The 23,814-nt window shown below is 38.0% G+C and overlaps 2 protein-coding genes across 14 annotated transcripts in view; one reads left to right on the top strand and one right to left on the bottom strand.

The window, feature by feature from the left end:
* Cask (calcium/calmodulin dependent serine protein kinase) overlaps positions 1 to 23,814 on the top strand; it is a 332,717-nt gene that overhangs the window by 193,635 nt on the left and 115,268 nt on the right. The gene's annotated exons all lie outside the window — the stretch shown is intronic.
* On the bottom strand, positions 10,739 to 18,754 carry Gpr34 (G protein-coupled receptor 34). 3 transcript variants are annotated; one of them, XM_050160835.1, is made up of 4 exons: positions 18,657 to 18,754; positions 18,020 to 18,210; positions 17,330 to 17,397; positions 10,739 to 12,415 (listed from the first exon to the last, which is right to left on the bottom strand). In XM_050160835.1, the coding sequence occupies exon 4, from the start codon at positions 12,318 to 12,320 to the stop codon at positions 11,202 to 11,204; it is 1,119 nt and encodes a 372-aa protein (XP_050016792.1). In that variant the 5' UTR covers positions 12,321 to 12,415; positions 17,330 to 17,397; positions 18,020 to 18,210; positions 18,657 to 18,754; the 3' UTR covers positions 10,739 to 11,201. The 3 variants fall into 3 exon arrangements, with proteins under 3 accessions (XP_050016792.1, XP_050016791.1, XP_050016793.1); XM_050160834.1 differs by lacking the exon at positions 18,657 to 18,754 and having other exon boundaries at positions 18,020 to 18,535; XM_050160836.1 differs by lacking the exons at positions 17,330 to 17,397; positions 18,657 to 18,754 and having other exon boundaries at positions 18,020 to 18,535.

Raw genomic sequence — 23,814 nt, forward strand, 5'->3', positions numbered from 1 at the left:
ATAGAGCACAGACTGGCCATGGTGATGTGCGCTTGTAGTCCTTGAACCTGGAAGACTCGGTCAGTAGAGTAGTGTGTTGGAGGCCAGTCTGGGCTCCATGGAGAGACCCTGCCTCCAAAAGAATAAAACAAGTAACAGCAGGGGGATTAGGATTGCTACTCTCACTTGAGTTCCTGTCATTGAGGCAGAGTTTTAGAGAAGGTGCCTTGTCACCATTTTCCATTGCAGCGTGCTGACTAGTTCAGCCACCCAGATTCCACAGATATATACTAATGTGTCCTCTGGCACCTTTCCAGATGCCCTCACGTTCTTTGTCTGCTTGCTGAGTTTCAGAGTATGGTCTGGCTAGAATAACGCAGAATAGATCTGCTTTCCTATCCCAGTCACCGCTGTTAGGAATGTAAGCTACAATTCGGTTCCTTTTGTCAGTTTCTTCCAGAGTTGGCCCAGAGCAGCTATCATTGTATACTTCTCTAGATCTCGTGTTTACCCTCAGCTCTTGGTCATTGCTCTTTGTGTATTTCTGCCTTTTCCCTAGCATTTGGCTATTTGGGTAACATACGTATTAGTTTCTGCTTGCTAGGTACATTTATTAACTCATTCAACCTTCTTAACAACTCTCTAAGTGAGGTACCGCCATTACTCATGTTTTGTTTTTCTCTGGAGGAGGAAGAGCTTGTCCAAGGCAGTTCGTGAATGGCGGAGCAAACATTTGAACTCTGGCACTCTTTAGCCTGTCTACTATGCAGCCTCTCTGTTCAATATTTACTGCAGTGTTATTAAGCTCTAAGTTGGATTCCTCCTCCCCAAGGTTCTCCCCATGGTCATATCAGTGAGGTCATAGCTCTGACTCCATATCCATTGGCCAACACTAATACCCTGGACTGTGGAAATAGGAAATAGGCACAACTGACTTTCCCCAGCACATCTTCCCCTTCATCTTCTTTCATTCCTTAGCCAAGTACTAATTCTTTTCTTTAATTAACATGTGACATATTAATATATTTAATCAGAAGACCTGATCTAAGAGAGTATTTCTTAAATGTGTTCTTACATATCATACGTGAGCATTTGGGTTTTGTAGTTTTAACACTCAGAAAACATTTCTATTTTTATGTCCTCAGCGTCCCCTCGTTTGACACCTCTGTACTATTTATAAGTAAACGACTTATATCAAAAATATGGTTTCACCTACAAAGTGTAGAACCCTTGAGAAATGATATTAAAAGACTAGTGACTACCTAGATTTATTGATGAGTTGGTTTTTTTAATATTTTATTTATTTATTTATTGTGTATACAATATTCTGTCTGTGTGTATGCCTGCAGGCCAGAAGAGGGCACCAGACCCCATTACAGATGGTTGTGAGCCACCATGTGGTTGCTGGGAATTGAACTCAGGACCTTTGGAAGAGCAGGCAATGCTCTTAACCTCTGAGCCATCTCTCCAGCCCCTGATGAGTTGGTTTTTTTCCTTGCTACAATTGCCTGACAGAAGAAGTAATTGACCTAAGTATAAGCATTTGCATGTAGAAGTTATTTGTAACCATTTAAACAAGAAAAGATTAGTATTCAGAATATATAAAGAACTACTTCAACAATTTTTATTATCAATTAATCAATTTTTCCCAGCCCAATCACAGTTTCCTTCCTCCTCTCTTCCCAGTTCTTCCCCACAATCTCACCTCCACTCTTTCTCCATTCTCTTCAGAAAAGGACAGGCCTCCTAGCCATGGCTTATCAAGTTGCAGTAAGGCTAGGCACCTCCTCTCCTATTAAGGCTGAAGTAGGTAACCCCGTAGGAGGAAAGGGTCCTGAGAGCAGGTAACAGGTCAGAGACTGTCTCCCTCTGTTAGGAGTCCTGCAAGAAGACAGTTACACAACTGTAACATATGTGCAAGGAGCCTAGGTCAGTCCCATGCAAGTTCTCTGGTTGTTGGTTCAGTCTTGTGAGTCCCCATGAGCTCAAGTTAGTTGATTCTGTGGGTTTTCTTATGATGTCCTTGGCTCCTCTGACTCCCATAGTTCTTCCTCCCTATCTTCCACAGGATTTCCTAAGGTCTGCCTGATGTTTGCCTGTGGGTCTCAACATGTATTTCCATCAGTTGCTGGATGAAAGCTTCTCTGATAATAATTGAGCTAGGAAGTTAAGCAACTAGGGAGGAGGGGGAGGTACAACTATGAGCAGACCATTTACTTGAGAAAGCCTACATGTGGGAAGTGTTATGGAAGATGATGCTCCATTGCCCTAGTGATCAGGAAAGTGTGCACTGAAGCCACAAGGAGATACCATCTTATACCTATCTGATTGACAAACAGTAGGTGATGAAATCAAGTGTTAGCAAGGATGTGGGTATCTAGGAGCTCATTTCCTCCCACTTGTGAGATTTAGTGTACAAGTAGTAAAATTGCTTTGGAAAATTAATTATCAGAACTGGGACATGCTGAAGACCTGTGTAGTCTTACAGCCAAGCATTGCTGCTTGTAGATGTCAACTCTAAGGAACCTCCATGCAAGGACCCTGGGTGAACAGAAAGCTCCTCTTCACTTCACCATGGCTCCTACTGACAGAAAAACTGGAAACCACCTAAGTGCCCATTGGTAGGGGAAATATATCCTAAAACACTTCATCTGTGTTAAACACATAGATAGTCATAACCATAGTGGGGGAAAGTTATAAAATGATAAAAAAAGGGGGGGGCTAGAGAGATGGCTCAATGGTTAAGAACACTGGCTGTTCTTCCAGAGGACCCAGGTTCAATTCCCAGAGCCCACATGATAGCTCACACCTGTCTGTAACTCCAGTTCCAGAGAATCTGACACCCTCACGCAGACATACATGCAAGTAAAACACCAATGCACATAAAATAAAATAATAATAATAATAATAAAGAAACTATAGAATTTAAAATAAAATAGTAAAATAGTATTTATAACACATGTAAACTTTTAAAACAAAAAGTGTATCTTATGCATGTGTTATAAAAATACAAAAATATACATTGAAAAGATATATATTAACTTTAGAAAGACTTTGAGGGATGCTGTGAGGTAAGCTTTAATATATCTAACTTTGAATTTTGTGTATAGGCATTAGAGAATTATTATTATTATCACTACCTTCTATATTTAGACAGGGTCTCATTGCATCACCCCAGCTGGCCCTGAACTCACTGTAAAGCCTAAGCTGACCCTGAATTTGCAGTCTCTTGCCTCAATATGCTAAATGGCTGGGACTACAGGCATGCACCAATATGCCCAGTGAGAATTTTAAGACCAAAACATTAGCATCTGTTAATTTTGAGTCATAAGTACTTAACTGTCTCTTGTAGTATGGATATCCCCCCCCCTTTAAAATATGTTTCTGTTTTTTAAAAAAAATACTTAGTCAGGTAGAACAATACATACCTGTAAAATTCTGACCTGACTAAACAGTAAGATCATAAGTTCAAGGCCAGCCTCTACTAAATATTGAAGCTGAATGCATAAAAGAGGGGTGACGTGAGTCAAACATTCCCAAACTGACTCCAAAATGCTGTGTTCTAAGGCCTTTCTTTATTAATGGGGAAAACTCACAGAACAGGAACGGAGGTCCAACCTCAAGGTGTAGAGCGTAGGAAGAAGAGAGAGAATTGGGCGGGCCAGTGGCTTTTTAGGAACCCAAAAGTCATGCCCCAACCTGGTCCAGCCTCCCAAAGGTCATTGGGTGAAGGAGATTCCCCATCACCTCCCGCTTTTGTCTAAATAAGAGAATTCCAAACCCAATACAAAACTATATACAATAAGAACAGATACCAACTATAAAATTAGAATTACAGCCAGCATAAACAATTTTAAGCAAGGATCTTAGGTAAAATGTTTTAATAATCATTCTATGCTAAAGAGTCTAAGTCTTGCTGGGCGGTGGTGGTGCACGCCTTTAATCCCAGCACTCGGGAGGCAGAGGCAGACGGATCTCTGTGAGTTTGAGACCAGCCTGGTCTACAGAGCTAGTTCCAGGACAGGCTCCAAAGCCACAGAGAAACCCTGTCTTGAAAAACCAAAAAANAAAAAAAAAAAAAAAAAAAAAAAAAAGAAAAGAAATGGTTTAGCTAGATCATAAGAGGAAGGTAACTATGACTATCTAATCTTCAACACCATCGAAGGCCTGAGAAGGGAGATAATATTACTTGAGTAGGCAGGAAGTGCAATCAAGCAGTTTCCAAAATGTACAGTAGTTGACAGAGACAACTGGCTACCTGGGCAATCACCCAAAGTCTCATTTGCAATGTTGAAGCAACCAACTTTGGCTAAGGCCTAGAGTAACTAACAGACCCTTTTTAGGGGCAGGAAAAATTTTAAAACCATCTTACCCTGTCTTGGCAAGGTTTGGCAGTCTTTCTTCTTGTATCCTGCTTGCCCAGTCCAGACATCATGCACTTTGTCAGTGGTCAGGGCATTGGCAGTTCCTTGCCCAAAGACCAGTTGTTCCAAGAAGAAAACAAGCTCCCAGTGGAATGTCTTTGGTGTTTAACATTCTCTCAGTAATAGATCGGTGCTGCCAGGAGCAATTGTTTCTCATATCAACAGAACCCTAAGTCATTTAAAAATGCCATGTTCTACAATTCTTTGAAGTGGTTGAAGATTGCCTATCTATGCAGAATACAGTTTCTATGTATCTAAAGAACCTAATTAGTCAGACTATGACAAGCATGAATGACTGTTGGCCTATAATATTTAATATCTATTTAATATTTAATAATTTAATGGCTAAGACTTTATATCAGAATATTAAACAGTCTTTAATGACCTCAAAGTGTAAACAGTATATAAGTATCTTGATCAGAGGTAGAAATATATAATGCAAGATGATGAATATATCCTAAAAGTATATCAACATACACAATGTCTTAAAGAGAAGTAGAGACATACATGCATACAATCTGACAAAATAACTTTGTATAGGTGTACAAATATTGTAAAAAGAAATAGGAGTATATTCAATATAACTAACTTGTATCAATATATAAGAATCTATACCAATGTAAATTGTAAATAATAGCTCACAAGTATTCATTCTATTACTATTATTATTATTAGTGTGAGTAAGTTCACAGGAATCTACCTATTATCCCATTCAATTTTCCCTCTTTTTTTTTTTGAAAGGAGATCTCTGGGCCTACATAATTTTGACCTCCAACCCCTGCACACATGCAACACACAAATATATAAAGACTTGGCGATTACCATGGTACTTAGGTAGAGTGAAATGACAAGGAAAAACATTGTCTTAGCAAGGACAGTGTCTGGGGAATGAAAGCTGATGAGTTTGCATTCCCTCAGGTAAATATAGCTGCCACTTACACACCACAGTACAGTGCTATGGTGCACGATGAAAGGCACACGAATACAGTTTTATATGGAATTCCATTCAGTTGCTTGTAAACATGAAGGAAATAAGAGACAAAGTGGGAATTTAGGACAAATCTCATATCTCATTTCCAGATCTGTGCCTATTGTTCCGGCCACCTAAGCAGCTCACCAAGTCTTCATCTGCAAACCCAGACAGAGCTCAGTGGCACTGCAGTGGCCACTCAGCCAGGCTGACATGGACATTTCTCTATAGAGATTTCTATCATTATTAATTAATTAATCATCCACAGATGATCTAGTCATCTATGCTTTTTAATGTTTAATCATCTCTTTATTTACAACTAACTTTGTATTCCACTTATAATTGCTTTAGCATGATACAAAGTAAGGCCATAAATTGGCTTTTTATTTTAAATTTTCACACACTATTTATTAAGCCATTTCTTCCTTCTAGAAGCTTTTTGTCTTGGGGGCTTTTATTCGCAGTGATCATCTCTCAGAAAAGGATGTATGACAATCACCTTGGAAGCTTTTCAAAACCATGCACACCTTAGCTAACAAAGCTTTGGGTCTCCCTCAGATAAGTTCCTGCCCTATTCTGAGAACCATTCACATGTCATGAACTCCCCTCATATCATCAACGTTGCTTTCTGTGTCTTCTCCCTTGCTTTTCCTAGTGAGGAAAAGAACATATTCAGTATCATCTAAGTAAGTTTCTGTTATCAGATTAGGTATCCCTTATCTGAAATGTTTAGGGCCATAAGTGTTTTAGAGCTTGGGGTTTTCTGATCTGGGAATATCTGCATAGACTTTACTAATTGATCATCCCTACCCTACAATCCCAGTATCTGAAACTTGAAAACATTTCAGATTTTGGAGCATATTGACTTTAAGGATTTTAAAATTACGTATGTTCAGTGTTCAAATAACTGTGCAGCATCCATATTGTCTGTTGAGAAAATTCTTTTTCATATTTTATGAGTAATTTTTCAGTAGGCTTTGGTTGAAATTGTTGTAATTTGATTAGGTCTATTTTTGTATGCGTATGTTTAATCTGTTTTTTAAGTTAAAAATCAAGGTTCGTGTATAATTGTCTTTTCCTAAGATTGTAGAAGTAGATACCATCAAATAGCCTGGTTCTGAGCAGGATACTTTCTCAAAACTAGCAGCAGTTGAGGTGTCACTCAAGGGCCAGGCAGTTCGTGTTGTCCTTATATGGCGTTGCCCATGTGAGATATTATTTAGAAGCTTGTTCTGGTTGCAGATCTTTTGCAAGGTGAAGATATGCATATACTTCTGAATTTCCTTTTTCTGTGTGTATTTAGAACTAACCCTTTTGTTGACAGATAAGACGGTATTTCCTACATACATACATACACCAATGCTCAGAAAGAAAAATAGATTATATATAATAAATAACCCTAAATTTAGCATATTTTTAAACACTCTAGAACTATTCTCAAGATTCAGGTTATTTTAAGGAGTGTTTATAGATGAAATATCTATCAGTAAATAGCCCATTATGATATTGCAGGTGGATAGACTTTAATCAAATTTTACTTTATTGAAAATAACATAAGTTAATTCAGTAAACTTTTACAAATAGTTTAGAAAGATTCTGTCACTTAATATAAATAGTGAGATAGTTTCCAGAACTATGGGTATTTTATTTGAATGGTCCTTAAACTTAGAGTAACAGGTAGTATAGTGTGTGTGGTATAATGTGTGTGCTGGCATGCATGTATGCCTGCGTGCATATGTATGTGTGTATGACGGATATAGTTGTGCATGCATATGTGTTCTGGTATGTGCACTGCTATGCAGGAGCCAGAAGAGGACATTAGATGTCTGCTTTATCTATCTTCAAGCCAGCTGGTTATCAAGCTCCCAGGATCTGCCTGCCTCTGCACCTATACTCCCCTAGGTACTCAGGTTACAGCTCTTACCCACTGTTTTAATGTTGGTTATCATTGCTGTGATGAAACACCATGACCCAAGCAACTTAGGGAGGAAAGGGTTTGTTTGGCTTATGCCCATATCACTGTTCATCGTTAAAGGAAGTCAGGGCAGGAACCTAGAGGAGGGAGCCAAAATAGAGGCCATGGAGGGGTATCTGCCTACTGGCTTTTTCCTAATGGCTTACTCAGCCTGCTTTTTAATAGACCCCAGGACCACTTGCCCAAGAGTGGCACCACCCACAATGGGCTGGGTCCTCCCCCATCAATCACTATTTAAGAAAATGCTCTACAAGTTTGCCCACAGCCCCATTTTCTTAGACATTTTCTCAATTGAGGCTCCCTCCTCTCTGATGACTCTAACTTATGTCAAGTTGACATAAACTAGCCAATATACCCACTGAGCCACATCTCCAACTCTTGATAGTGTTTAAACTGTGTTTGTTAATAGAACATTAGAAGGTATGGAATGCTTACTATTGATAGGATCCAATTTTTCATTATTTAAAATTATACAAACAAGTAGTAAATTTCATTTAGATAGTATTTGATACCATTGTCAGGACAATAATTAAAATTGCGTTCACTTTTTCTAAGCCTCTATTTCTAGTGAAAACTTCAGTTTCTATCCTCAGATGTTACTTGTATTTTCAAATATACTTTTGCTTAACCTGTTCTTTATTCAAGCTGTTAGTGCACTTTCTGAACTATCATGCTCACTAAAACTGAGTGCTAACCATATACAAGCAAATCTATTTAAAATAAAATTCAGCCCAATCAAAACGCCTCATGCTTTTTTCTCATTCAAGTAATTTTTATTTCTTGTAGTTTCTTAAAATGTTATCATTTCTCCTTTCCTCTAACCCTTCTCTTATCTCTACTTCGCTCCCTTCTATTCATTTAATTATTTTTGTTACATATATGTGTAAGTGTATAAATACAACATACTGTGTCTGTTTAGTGTTGCTTATATGTATATGAATTCAGGCTCAATCACTTGGTATTAGATAACCAATTAGAGGCACCTCCCTGAGGAAGACTAGTTAGCCACTCTTGGCAGTCATTAGCTGTCTGTACTTCTTCATCTGGGGGTTTGGCCCCATGACATTTCCCTCATCCATGTTGTCAAGTCAACTGGTATTGTCATTATTCAAGTCTTGCTAAAGCAACCATATTGTTGAGCTTTCTTAGGTATAGCATCTGTGTCCTATCTAGAAGATACTATTTTGCAGCAGATCCTGGTCCTGTGGTTCTTAAAATATTTCACTTCCCTCTTCCACAATGTTCCCTGAGCCTTAAGGTATGGGGATTGTACTTTAGATGTATTGGTTGGGGCTGGGCGGCCCATGATCAATTAATTGAGCTCTGCATTTTGACAAGATGATGCTTTTTGTAATGGTCTCTCTCTGCTGCAAAAAAAAGCTTCTTGTCTGTGGGTATAAGGGTAATTTAGAATCCCACTGGATCTTACCTGGAAGCTTTCTCTATGAGGACTAGCTCTTAGAGTACTAGAAAGTACTTTACAAGCTGCCAAGAGAGGGATGCAACCAGTATCTTACCCAGCTGATACCTATGAGCCACAATAATGACCGACATGGCAAGATACCTCTATAGGTGCAATAATGACACATATTTTGGTAGTAACTCTCTAATTTAACTTAAGGCCTGATCGACAGGAGGGAAATAATTTCTGGTACTGTAACCCTAGCCAATTCTCCAAGGCTAGTGAGATCACATGTTTTAGAGGAGAGCCTACAACTGCCACTTTACTTAAACCAATGTAACTCCTGACTGCATTCTAATAAATGCTTTTTGACATTGATTTCCCAGCCAGTGGCTTAACTTGAGTCTTAAGAAGTATTCTAGGCTTGCTATGTTGGCACACGCCTTTAATACCAGCACTCAGGAGGCAGAGGCAGGAGGATCTCTGTGAGTTCAGGGCCAGTTTTGTCTACAGAGCGAGTTCAGGACAGCCAGGGCTACATAGTAAATCTCTGTCTCAAGAAAGTAGCAGTGGTAATACGAGTAGTCATTGTTGTCATCATCAAGGTGCCAAAATAGCTGTGTTGGGAAAGTCTTAGACTGCAGAAGCATTCTGACTTTAAAAAAAAAAAATTCACATTCCGTGATATATGAATTCACATATCATAGATTCTTGGGCTTTGTCACGACAGCCTTGTACATTTTCAGACAATGGCATTTGGGTTCTGTGTATAGAAAAAAAAAATGTACACACACTAGCCAAATTTTTGCAGTTTCCCTAAGGATACCTCCTCTCTAGATTGCAATATCCAATTATCCTTCTGCTCTATTCAGAATGACTGGGAAAAGGCTGATCATGCCCATTTTTAAAAGCAACTTTTCTTCCCCCGTCTTATTTGACCATCTATCTTTATTTCCTTTGTTCATTCAACTACTTGGAAAATGTTTATTGATTTCTAACTTGCCAAGCTACACTGACCTAGGAGTCAGTGTTAAGTCCCTTCTCCTTAGAACTTACTATTTGTTTTTGAACATACATGAAGTTTTCAGTTTGCTCCTTTCAATTTTAACATGCAGATACACAAAGTATTTCACTCAGAAATTTTTCAAAGTGACACTTAGGCACCTAGGTTTAATACACTTTAAACTCTTAGCATGTTTGTGTCAGGACTCTTCACATGTGACCATTAAGTTTAAATTGGTATGCATGTTGTACACTATCATGCGTGCTTTGAATTTTTATAGTGTGTACGTAAAGAAAATGATAGTATTTTAGTATTTTACATAAGTGATTTACTCTTATGTGTGGTTTTCTTTCTCACTAAATACTATTTTTTCACTCAGTGCTATTTTTATATGTGTATGTCTGTTTTGTACACATGTATGTCTTTGCACCACATTTGTACATTGTCCCAGGAGGCCAGGAGAGGGTGTTGGATCCCCAGAAACTGGAGTTCCAGGTGGTTGTGAGCTATCATGTGGGTACTGGGAATCAAGCCAAGGATTTCTGGAAGAGGAGCCAGGATTCTTACATTTCTACAGCCCACTCAATACTATTTTTGAAATGTCCCCATTTGATGCATGTGTGTGTACTTTATTGCACTGAAATGTTAAAGGTACTTCATGTGGTAAATAAACCACAGTTTACTTCTTCATGCTTTTCCTGATACATCCTTAATTGTTCCCAGGTATGACAACTGATTATCTTTGTACATACGTTTTTATATATGTATTTGCATGCTTCTGTAAGAGCTGTACCTTGCAGTGGACTTGCTGGGCCATATCATCGCTTGAGCACCCTCTTCCGCTATCAGAATGTGAGGTGGATGAATCACCTATGAATCTGCTTTAAGTCAGTCCCTTTGGCAGGCTATCAAATTCTTAGCTTATATATTTAGTATTTAAATTCTTCCCATTTTTATAGAAGCACTGATAGTGATAGTGGGTAGTGTCACTTTTATTATAATTTTATTAATTCATTTGTTAGGAGAGTTTTAGGCATAAATGAATACAACAGCAAGTGATATATACTTTTGAAGTAACAAACATGTTTTCTGCTTTGTTTTTAAACATACTTAAAATTAGTATCAAGTGCCTAATTTTAGTAACTCTTTAGTGACTTGAAAAACAATGGTGCTTCATTCATTTTGTTGTTAAGTCCATGAATTTCCCTTAACTTTATAACCGTTGTTAAAGTGTTAGCTTAACAGTAAATTCTGAGAAGAGTCTACATATATCTATAAAATCTAAGGATAAATGTAAGCTTTTGCCTTGAACTAGTTTATAATTAAGCAAGTAAAAGATCACTTCTAAAGATCAAGGTTCTGGACATGCTAGAGATTTTTTCAACAATTTTACCAATCTCAAGGATTGAAGAAGCTGTCTTATACCATTTCATCTTAGCACATTTGCCTCAGTTACCCTTAGTACTGTACTGCGTTTTGGCTGCTGCAGATAGATCGTGCAGGGAATATCCTGGCTTAAATTCGGAAGTGCTTTCACTTCTGCTTGCTTCACTTTGAAATCGTCTAAAAAGAAGTTGGCACATGATTTTGCGAATATTGCTGGACATTAGGAAATACATGACTGGGTCTAAGCAGCTGTTGAAAGATGAAAGCACCAGCATGATCTCATTGGTTTTGTGAACAATTTCCTTCCAGTAGCAAGAAGACACATGGAGCTGTGAAGAAATGTAGACAAATCGAAAGGCGTGATAAGGCACAAAGCAGATGGTAAAAATGAGCAATACAATGAAGGAGTTCCGGGCCGTTGTAGCATATTTGCCAGAATTCGGAAATTTTGACCTCCTTTTAGAAATTCTGAGTAGATTCTTGCCAATCTTAATATATGAGAGGATTATCAGTAGGAAAATAAGCCAGAACATTACCACAAGAACATAGTTAAAAATTGCTTCTCCCTTTGCATTGTGTCTGTCTCTGTAATGGAAACACATTGTGGAATTGTGCCCTCCCTTCTTCAGCGTCAAAATGATCATAGTTAAAAATCCGGCAAGAGCAACTGTCCATACTATACAGCAAACATAAATACTTTGCTTGGTGGTTATTGCCCTTCTTTGTTGTATAGACCGATTAATTTTTACATAGCGATCCAAACTGATAAACCCAAGCAAAATAATGCTAATGTACATGTTCATGTAAAATAGTGTCCCCACAACTTTGCAAAGGATCACACCTAGTGTCCACTTATTTTGGTTGATGTGATACATTATGCGGAAAGGGAGGCAGAAGATGAGTAGAAGGTCTGCAATGGCCACGTTAAGTAGATAAATTTGAATGGAATTTCTTTTGCGGTGGATGCCCAGAAATACATAGAGGGCAATGATGTTCCCAACCAGTCCCACGATGAAAATGACCGAGTAGAACGTTGTTAACACCGTAGATAGTAATTTTTCATCCATCGGACAGCTAGTAACATTTGGCACTCTTGAGAAATTTTGTGAGGCTTGGTCGCTGAAATTAGCTATAAAGTACATTCCATAGGAGGAGCAAGGCCAACTGTCAGTAGTCGTCATTGTTACAAGGTGACTTCTCAGTGTCTTCTGTAGCTATCAAACCAGAGTACTAAGTGGCATGCTCTTTATGTGTACTTCTTTATTTCTTCAGTTTCCTATAACAGAATGTCAAACATTGAGTCATTTGCTGTGATAATAGCCTCTACTGTAATACAAAGCATAAATAAGGGTTTCATTTCAGACCTTCTTTGGGACCATTGGCTATCTACATAATGTGTGTAGTAGCATTATTGTATCACAAAACAGCAGTAAATACGGTAGGATCTCTCTAACCTTTTCTGTTGCTACAGCACACAGAGAATTCATTTCATTTATTATATTAAAGTAAAGAATTGAACCATATGAGCATCATTTCTTAGCAATATTGTTATGGGAATATAGACAGTAAAAAACAGCAGCTCGTATTTTTCAAGGATGAATATCAATATCCCCTAAAGGTGTTTATTGCCAGGGGTGAACTGGATCCCCTGCTGTCCCTGCCCAGCTTCATAAATGCTTCCTGTCCTGCCCCTTCCCTCATAGTTGGCATCCATTCATTGGCATATGATGTATATTGAATATGCTGTAGTGATCTCTCTTTTCACAGTGAGAATAGAAAAAAAGGACACAAAATTTCTTCCTTCACCTAAGACCAAGATAAGAGTATTAAAAATTACTTATCTATAGAAATGTGCAGTTACCTGCCTCCTTTCATAGACTGTTATAGTCTTTCACAGGACAATACAGTGGTCATATAAAACCAGATCAGATAGCATCAAGTAAACCACTCCCATCCTTGAAGCGTATGGCAGTAATATAGATGGGAAGGAGTTCGTGGAATCCAAGATTATGAAAGGTTAACTAACTAAAGTTTAATTATGCCTTGAATTATATCCTTTGAGATTGTCACCAGAACTTTCTAGGTATGTCAGTTCTACTTTGTCCCAGCACTGCTTGCTATTGGACAATTCTCAGGCATGTAACTATTGGGAGCAATTATATATGTAAGGAAAAATCAAGCAGGTCTCCTCACATTCTTTTCTTATAGTAACGGCCCTGTTATTTTGTAAAATCTCTTTCATGGGCATAACATAAAGACTTTGGGGACAGATGAGATGGCTCAGTAGGGTAAAGGTATGTTCTGCCAAACCTATTTACCTGAACCTGACCTATGGTACCTACATGGTAGAAGGAGAAAACTGATTCCACAACTGGTTCTCTGACATCCAGATGTATGCAGTGGCACATTCATGTCACACATACATAAATACGTAATACATGCATACACACAAATGAATAGATGTAGTGAAATTTTTGAAAAGCAGGGCTTTCAAAATCATATCTAACTTCATAATCAATGACAAATGATCTTTTCTAAGCTTCTTTGCTCATTTGTAAAAATACAAAGCTTTTATGTGAAACTCTTAACCCTGATACATGATCACTGTTGAAAATCGTTTGCTTTGAGCCTAGCCCGCCTACCTCAGTGATAGAACACTTGTCTAGTATGTGTACATCCCTGGTTCAGTTCCCAGCACTGAAAAACAAGATATCTTTACAAAACTAGGTACCTTGCCAGATGATGATGGCGCACGCCTTTAATCCCAGCACTCAGGAGGCAGAGGCAGTCATAACTCTGTGAGTTTGAGACTGGTCTACAAAGCTAGTTCCAGGACAGCCATGGGCTACACAGAGAAACCCTGTCTCAAAAAAAATCAAAACAAAAAAACTAGGGCCCTACTATGATCAGTCTAAACATCTCACATTCACGTAAAGTACTGCTTGTATATTAAGACCAGTATTAGCATATTGGATATTAACAATATTGAGACAGAGACCCTGCTCTCAGTAAGCATTTTTGTAGGGGTGCATGTTCAAAACCTAAGTGCAGTATAAAGAGTAGTTTGGTGGGTTTGTTTTGTTTTGTTGGTTTTTGTTGTTGTTGTTGTTTTGTTTTTTGAGACAAGATTTCTCTTTGTAACCCTGGCTGTCCTGGAACTCACTCTGTAGACCATGCTGGCCTTGAACCTAAAGATCTGCCTGCCTCTCTGCCTCTCTGCCTCTCTGCCTCTCTGCCTCTCTGCCTCTCTGCCTCTGCCTCTGCCTCGAGTGTTGGGATAAAACATATGTAGAACCACTGCCCGGCTAGGAAGAATAGATCTTAATTATGATAATTAATCTCTCCTTGTTTTCATTGTCTTATGATATTATGTATTAAACCTAAAACTTTTTACAAGTAGGCAAATATTCTACCACTGATCCACATCACACCACAATCATTTTCTTCAGTTTTGCTTCTTTTTTAAATTAAGCATTTTTAGTTAGTAAGTATACAAAATGTATTTCACTAAATATAACATTTTATATGCCATGTACTTTGTTCATATTCACCCCCACCGCTTTCCCTTGCCCTTCCTTCCTGTCCCCCTGCTTCCCTCCCTTAATAGTACCCCTCTGCTTTAATGTCATATGGATTGATAATTGAATAGACAAACAGATATTTAACTCTATAATCTACGTGAAAGATAATATACAGTCCTGTTTTTCTTCACCTCATTATTCCTTGTTCCCCCTCCCTTAGACCCATTCTTCTCCCATATTATCCTCCTCCTGATTTTATGTCTTCTACATACTATATTTTTAAATCTAGATTCTTTATATTAGAATAAACATGCAACATTTGTCTTTGCATAATAAATTTCTTGATTTGATGTTATATAGAGAGAGAAAAATATTTGGAAGAATGTAGCCTCTCTTAAAACTGTATTTGGTTAAGTACAGGCTTTTAATAGAAAGTGGCATTCAGCTTTAAATTTTGACAGAGCAAAGGAGTTGGTTCCAAGGAAGAGGAAGTGGCTGGTGAGGAGGAAGTTCTGTTAAGCCATCTTGAGAACTGTCTCCACAATTTAGGACCATGGAGGGAGAACAAAGAAAAAAGGAGTGGGAGGAAGGAGTGAAGGAAGAACTGGGGCTTGGCGGCTGTGCCTCAGATGCACAAGACAGATTTCACAATGTTTGTAGAAACACACAGACCTGATCTGACATCTCAGAATGAAGGGACAATCTAGGAAGGGTAGCAGGCTTCTGATAGTGCAGTATGCCTTGCCAGTAAGAGAGCAAGAAGCTCTCTTACTGTTGTGTTGTGTGGTTATACAGGAAACTCTCAGAGGCTCAGGTGGAAACATCCTATCTGTATGCAAAAGGATGCTGAGACTCAGGTGGTATAACTGAAAGCTCAGGAAGCTGAAGTGACTTGGAATAGCCATCATAAGTAGTTTTCTTTCTGATGTATTTTGAACCCCATTAGGATTAAGAACCAAGTCAGTTTTGTTTGCCTCTGTGTCCAGGTGCTTAGCACAATAAATATTCCTGAATGAAAGGAGGAATTTGGGAGAAGTAGATATAAAGTGTTCAAAGTACAAGTACTGAAGCTTGAACTGCAATCATGGAAACACAATTCCCTGTGCTATATCAGCAATATAATACAGCCTCCCTCAAAACTAACCCCATCTTTGAAACTCATACTTCTATAGGGTTTTACGTGAAAATTGTTATTATTTACATGGATTCTGTCCCAGACTGAAAGTCTGTCCTGTAATAACCATTTTTTAATCAGCCTCAATGGTATACTTAAGAAATAGGGAGAAGTGGGATTCAAATTATGTCATAGAGATAAGTTGATGGAAATAGGCACACTAACCTATAGATCAGAATGTTTTGCAAGGCAATGGAGAAGAGGATGTTTTCTTAGTCATGTCTGCAGAGAACAAAGCAAGGACCAGCAATAGAAAGTTCAGAGGCAGATACTGCCTCCTTTTTGAGTAAATGCTTTTGTAGAATGAAGCAGTCTAGCCTGGAAGGTACTACCAATCTTAGCACTAGGAATTCAAAGCTTCAGGACTCTAAGGAGGGATTCTTAGTGGTACTGAAATATGTTGATGAGCATCCCTGTGAAGGCTTTTTAAAGATACCCATGTCTGTCTTCTTCCTGGATACCCTGTATAGTTTTTCTGAAATGGGCTTTGTACACTGGTTTCTTTTAAAAGTTCCTGGGAGGTATCCAAAGTGTAGAGTCAAAAATGATTGAGCTAAATGGTCAAATGATTAACTAATCATTTTTTATCACTTGCCAGATAGTGTTTGAACACATGATAAAATGTCTTTTATATAGTCTTTCTGATAGTACATGAGGTTAAAAAAAAGGAGCCATAGGTAGGCTCTTTACCCATGACCTCAAAGCTTTTAAGTGGAAATGCCCAAAGGACTCAGCTCTGACTCTGAAAACCCCTGAATCTCCTCAAGACACTTCACTCCTATCATAGCTGATCACCATTTCCTTATTAATGCTGAATTCTATAAGTTGGTAGTAGTTTGACATGATTAAACTTTACCACCATCTACTTTGGTTGTTTTAGGAAGAGATTGTACCACCTTGCTGTGCTCCTTTGGAAGAGTTACTAATCTTTCCATTTGTTTGGTCTATAACAGTATGCAAATAAATCCAGGCTTCCAAATAGCAGGTAGCCCATCAGTGAGTGATTATCAACCATTTCAAAAATTATATCCTGTCTCAAACTTGGTAACTAACTTGTGTTGCCTTTAAAGTTGAGAACCGGGCTTAATGGCTCATGCATGTCTGTAATCACAGCTCCTTGGGAGTATGAGGCAGGAGAATCACAAGTTCACAGTAATGCTAAAGGCATGAGCCACCACACCCAGAATTAGTTATAATTAATTAAGAATTAAAAAGTTTATTTATATTTCAAAGGCTACTTGTTTGATGTATTAAGAATTTGCCAGAGAAGACAAGAAAAAAAATGAATGTGCTCTGTTCACATAGTGGACCTGACTTGTAACTCAATCAGTAGTCATTCGTTTTTTCTGTTTGCACCCCTGTGTGAGCACTCGTACCCCCACTACCTCCCGTGCTATCTCTCCCAGTTTTTCTTCAGTAGCTGCAACCAAGAAAATAGCTTTAAAAACATAATTTGGGCATTGTTTCTAACAGTATCACATGTTAAAATACATACCTATCCGCTAATGGACTGCTCAAATGACTGAATCTATTCAGGCCATGCTTCAGAAGTTGCAGTAGTTGCTGCATTCAGAACAACAGTTGAAAGCATGTTATTTGGGAAATAATGATGTTAGTAACATATTTCATTTTGTTAAAAACTTAACTGTCCACTTTTAATTTTAGTTTTTTGAATTAATTCTTTTTTAAAGTACATTGTGCTTTCCTTTTCTTTTCTTGAGTATTCCCTTTATTGAGTTCCCAACACACAAAACTTAAATTTTAATTGGTCTGATAAGTTACATAAAATAGTAATAATATAAAAAGTATTTAAGATGGGAAGACAATATAGCTTAGTGAAGTAAAGAGATTAGGTAGACAGTGCATAGTACATTACAATTAAGATTACAATGTCTGAAAATGACTTACAGTTGATTCAAGTAGAGCTGCAAATCATTATGACACTATACAATGTCATATAAATGATGCAACTGCATTGTTATTAAATATCCTATCTAAAAAGACAGAACCTCGTTTGAAAACCAAGCAGAGGTATTATCCAAGCAGTTTAATGTTGGAAAGTTTTGCACATATCAAAATAACATTATCAGCATACATTGAGCTTCACTTTGAATGTTCAGATAATCAATATTTAACTGACACAAAGGCTCATGTATGCAGTTTAAAAATATCAGAGAATACTTACAGTTGAGGCTTTCCTGGAGTAAACAGAGTAAACCCAAAGCTCCCTAGACAGGTTGTGACAGCTGGGCTCTTCCATCCGGTGATGGTGCAATTGGCTAGAGTTCTCTTCTTTTTTATATTCGCATGTGGTGCAGTTGTTTTTCCGCTTTTCTTTCTTTTTTCAGTGTAACAGCCCTCGGGCTTCTTTTGAAGCTATGAAAAGACCCCACTCTGAGCAACAGCTTCAAGCTGAACTTTAGGAAATTACATCTTCTGTATACGTCCCTTCTAGCTTAAACTAGGGAGTGCTTCAGCCATCCTATAAAACGCCAACAAGCCATAAAATACAAGCAGATCCCCTTTCCAAAGAAATGATGGGGGATTTGCTATATGGATTTTAGAATACAGCCTCTGAACTTCTGTTTCTTATGGATTCATTTTAGAAGTTGCATGTCATGAAATGGTCTTTCTGCCCTGAATTATACTAACATTGGTGATAGATTTTTTTACTCTTCAGTTTTGCTGAAGTTTTATTTGGTCTCTACATTATTTTAGTATACTTTTGTATCTTCTTTTAAGACTCTGAATTTATTTCCTAAAACAACCTTAAAAACTGAGGACTAGGTGTGATTTGCTCTTCATCACAGCAATAAACTTACCTAAGGAAACTGGAGCGGTCTCTCCTATTTCAAGGAAAATATGACGAGGCTCTGCAGCTTCCATTCTGGTCCCAGTCTACTATTTAACCACCACCAATTCATTTGTGTAACTGCTGCCCTGCACTTGAGTGTCATTTCCCCTTTTCGTTGTTGTTAAAGCAGAATTGTCAGTCTGCAGCTTTGTTTAAATATTTAACTCATTGGGATTCGTCTAACATTTTAAGTATTTCTAGACATATTCTTCTGAATATCATAATCTCCAGAGATTGTTAAGAATCTAATACACAAGACAGTAATTTTACATTGCTAGTTTAAAAATATTTTATAACTCTTACTTCCCCTTGTGAATCTCTGAGAAAGCAGATGCTCACTGCTTTTGTCTGGCAGTATTTTTTTTCTTGCTGTGGTAAGCGAGACATACCACTGAATTTACCACGTAACCAGTTTTGAGTTTATCATTCAGTGGAGCTAAATGTACTTATATCATCATGCAACAGATCACTGTCACATTTTCATGTGGCAAAATTAAAACTCTAAACCACTATACACTCATTTTCTCTCCCCCTAGTCTCAACATTAGCAACCTTGATTCTGGGATGTTGAGTAGAATCATGCGTAAACCTTTTGTGACTGGTTTATTTTAGTTAGCCTCTTATCCTTGAGGTTCATCCGTGCTGTAGCATGTAACATAATACTTAAGGCTGTATATTCCATTTTTGGCTATATTTTATTTTCTTTATTCATTTATCTTTCAGTGGGCATTAGGTTGTCTCCACTTATTGGCAATTCTGAATACTGCTGCAACAAATGTATATATGCAAATATCTCTTCAAAATTCCTGGCAGAATTTTTCATGACTAAATGAGTCATAAAGTGCTTTTTATCTCCTAAAATATAATATAAATACTATTTATGTATTGTACTATTTTCCACGCCTAAGCCATCCCATTTCAAAATAGTGTTCTTAAACTTTCGTGTTCTCATATTGTAGCCACATTTTCTTCCCAATGTGAATCATCAGGGTTGTCATCAGATTTGACTGTTATCTTCTAGTTCTTTCTATGAGCCTGTCCTGTTCATTCTGAACTTTTTGTCACCATGCCCTCTTTATGTGAAACCCAACCCTAGTGAAGTTGAGCTCACTACCTCCTACAGTGAAGATGAAGACTGCTGAGTACAAGGACACAATCCTACACAGTGGCCTGGCTTCAGATTAGCTGTCAGAAACCTTAAGTGGCCCCGTGGACTGCCAGCAGTCCTTAATGTGAATCCTAATGTCCTTAATCCAGGAATTCTCAAATTCACTCCCAGACCATTGACATCAACAGTTCAGACGCTTGTAACAGATGTACACTCTAAACCTCATCCAGACCCAAGTGCCAGGAAGTCAGGGATGAGGTCCAACAATCTGTGTGATGCTGGTGCTAAAATTGGAGAGCCACTGCCCTAGTTCATCCTCCTTCAAAAATAGTGTTTCACACCTCCAGCCTTCTCAAAGTGCCAGCAACCCTGTTTCCTTCCCCCACCCTCACCTGGTAGTTGCTTTTCTTTGCCCAGAGAAAATAAAAGCAGCTCAAAAGGAACCTCCTCTATATATATATAGTGTGCATTACAGGAAATGTATGTATTTTAATATGTATTTTATTCCTTATTTTTGTACTCTTCCAACGAGGAGGGAGATATTGAGGAGTAGTAAAAGAAGATATAAAACTAGACCTCTCTGGGTGTTATTTGTTTTGCAGTTATGAGTTTGGAAGTATAGGCATATTTGTGTAATTAAAACACCAAACTGTACAAATCTAATTAAACTAAATGAGCCTCGTTACATGACAAAATGAAAGTATAACCACATGGAGAAGTTATTGTAGATGCATTTAAAACAGGAGGGGTGGTTCAGCACATAATTTTAGACTTAGAAAAAAGCTTTATTTGTGCAGTACAGTAATCAAAATCAGGAAGTTTACATTAAAAGAATACCATTATGTATTTGACAGTCCTTCTTATAAATGTCATCACTTGCCCTAATAGTAGTATTCTTTAGAGCAAAAATAAGAACAAAATCACATTTATTTGTGATATTTCTTTAGTTTCACTGAACCCTTGGATCCAGAGCCATTTTTGAAGAACATAAACCTGCTAATTTCTAGAATGTCTCTTGGGCTTTTCTCCATGGTTAGATTTAATTGCACTCTTTGCCAAGAATACCATAAAAGTGTCACTGGCTTCTCAATGCGTCATATCAGAGACCATGCATTATTGTCTAGTCCCAGTATTAGCAATGTTCTCTGTGCTAGTTTTCTTTTAAGCTTCTCCCTTGAAATATAACTATTCCCCTTTTGTAACTAGTAAGTATGCTGTAGGGAGGTACTTTGAGAATATATAAATATCCTGTCACTCTTCAAACTTTGCCCAACTAGTTAGCATCCTTGGAGTTTCTAACCTGGGTAAATTATGTTCATGAAAATCACCAATGGGGATTTTCTGATTCCAACATTATATTTTATTTATTTACTTACTTACTTAAAGAAAGGCATTTCTGCCAGGTGTAGTGGTGCACGCTTTTAGTCTCAGGACTAGGGAGGCAGAGACAGGCGGATCTCTGAGTTCCATGCCATTGTAAAGTATCTCCTCTCCTTCCCATGTATTCGTTTCCTGATTTATTTGTATCAATATAGACTTAAAGCTTCTTACTTTGTTCAGTAGTGACTGAAGTTATCTAATATAATTTAATGATAAAAAGAATCACAAAGAAATCATACATAGTTATTAATCTTGCTGCTACTGCTATAGGTATTATTATTTTAAAACCTGTATGTGTAGACCAGTGGTTCTCAACCTTCCTAATGCTGAAACACTTTAATACAGTTCCTCATTGTGGTGGCCCCAACAATAAAATTAGCTGTTGCTGCTTCGTAACTGTAACTTTGCTACTGTTATGAATTGTGATGTAAATATCTGATGTGCAGGATATCTGATAGACTATCCCCCCATAGGAGTCATGAGCCACAGGTTGAGAATCTCTGGTACAGACAGAACAAGTGAATAATTGTGTCACTGTCATTACGCTCCAAAATTACTTGCTAAATCAAAGAAGTCAAAACCTTACAGTCGAAAAAGAGTGAATTTGTAATTCTTCCCCTTTTATAAAGTACACATTTTAAACTTCAGCTACTAGAAACAATAATAACTGTATACTTAGGAGCTTCATGTAAATTTAAAACACCTTTTCCCACTAAAAGGAAATGGGGCTCCTTAGAAAAATGACTGGTTTCTGATCTGGGGCAAGAGTAAGACAAGCTTAGGACGACCTCTTGTGCCTGAAAGCAATGAAATTACAGACTCCTGTAATCATAGGGAAGGGTTTAAGAGGTGACTTAGAGGGGTTCCCACTAGCCAAAAGTGGGACAAGTTAATCATCAAAATGAAAAAATACAGCAACTGATTGAAACGTATCAAATGTAGTAAAGTCTATAAATCTACAATAAAAAATTCTTGCAACTCACCTTCGGAAGTTGCCTGGATATCAACTGTATATTCTGGAAATGGTTCATAGCACCTTTATTCATAATAAATGTCAACAAAACAAGACGGGTGGAGAGATGGCTCCGTGGCTAAGAGCACTTGTTCAGATACCAGCACCCATAAAGGCTGGCCATGGCCTTCCAAGCCTGTAACTTCAGTGATAAGTAGCAGGGTGGAGTCAGGAGGATCCCTAGGCTTTGCTGGGGTCCATTGTAGCTCCAGGTTTAGTGAGCAACTTGGTCTCAAAGGTTTAAGGTGAAAAGTGATAGAGCATGACACCAGATACTTCCTCTGGCCTCCATGTCTATAGGCATGTGTACTTGCACACACATGTGAATGTACCACACAAACACACATGCACAGAGAGAGACACACACACACAAAGAAAAACAGGAAGCAGTCAAAATGTCCATCCATAGGAGAGTGGAAAAATATGGAATATAGTAATAAAAAGAAAGGATTTCCTGATCACGAGAAAATGGCTGAATCTTGGAAATATGCAGAAAGGAACCTTGCACAAAATAGCGCATTTTATGCTTTCATGTATACGAAGTCCTAACACTGGCAAAGCAAGCCCCTGCTGGAAAACTCGCAGAACTGTGTGCAATGGCAGCAGAGAGTGAATGGGAAATGGATAAGGAAGTTTCTGGACTGGTGGGACTGTCCTGATAGGTCTCTGGGTTCCAAAGATGTTCTTCATCCAAACTCTCTGGGAGTATCTTTTGATGTGTACATTCTATGCTATGTAAATTTTCCTTTAGTATTTTTACAGACACTAAGTTTTTAGGATCCGGAAGTATGAATCTATGGAATGAGGCTGTTAACATCTGTAATTGGAGACACATTTAAATAAACAGTTGATAGTAAATCTCATGATGGGTCAGGCAAATAACACCTGAACCTACAGCTGAATCCTGTAACTAAAGCAGGACAACCAGACATGCTCTTACTGATGAGATATAGCAATTAAACCACATGAAGTATCCATACATAAAACTGAAATTGAATCTGACTCTAATCAAGATTCTAGATCTAACTATGAATCTCCATGAAATGCAGCAAAGTACAAATCATAATAGATTATAAACCCGTGGGTACAACTAGCCAAATCTAGACTGTAGGGGATTTTTGTGGTGGAAATTACTGAGTATCTTAAATAAATACCGTGAAAATTGGAGAGGGGGGGAATATACTAGAAGGGGAAATTGGGGAAGGGGAAAGTATATAAGAGAAGGTCATGTATCTCATTTAATTTGGGTGTTTGTTTGTTTTGAGATAGAATCTTCTGGAGCTGTTAATATACAGCTGGAGCCACCCTTGAACTCCTGATCTTCCTTTCTTTACCTCCAAAATACTAGGGTTTGGGTTTTATTTTAAACTGAAGCACAACTAAGAAGCATTGTTTTGATAGTCAAGAAAATTTGAATGTAATGCGACTGTTAGAGGGACTAAAGAAATGGCTCACAAGGACAATGCCACTGGGTTTTGATCCTACTTCATGTTCTGGCTTTGTGGGAGCCTAGCCAGTTTGGATGTCCACCTTCCTAGACCAAGATGGAGCGGGGAGGACTTTGGACTTTCCACAGGGCAGGGAACCCTGACTGCCCCTCAGACTGGAGAGGGAGGGGGAGAGGAG

This window comes from Alexandromys fortis, unplaced genomic scaffold (assembly GCF_014885135.2).
Source record: "Alexandromys fortis isolate MF-2015 unplaced genomic scaffold, M_Fortis_MF-2015_v1.1 scaffold_83, whole genome shotgun sequence".
In the NCBI taxonomy this organism is placed as follows: Eukaryota; Metazoa; Chordata; class Mammalia; order Rodentia; family Cricetidae; genus Alexandromys; species Alexandromys fortis.

What these genes read in the sequence shown, in the direction of transcription:
- Gpr34 (XM_050160835.1), bottom strand. Translation starts at nt 12,320, where the DNA reads ATGACGACTACTGACAGTTGGCCTTGCTCCTCCTATGGAATGTACTTT.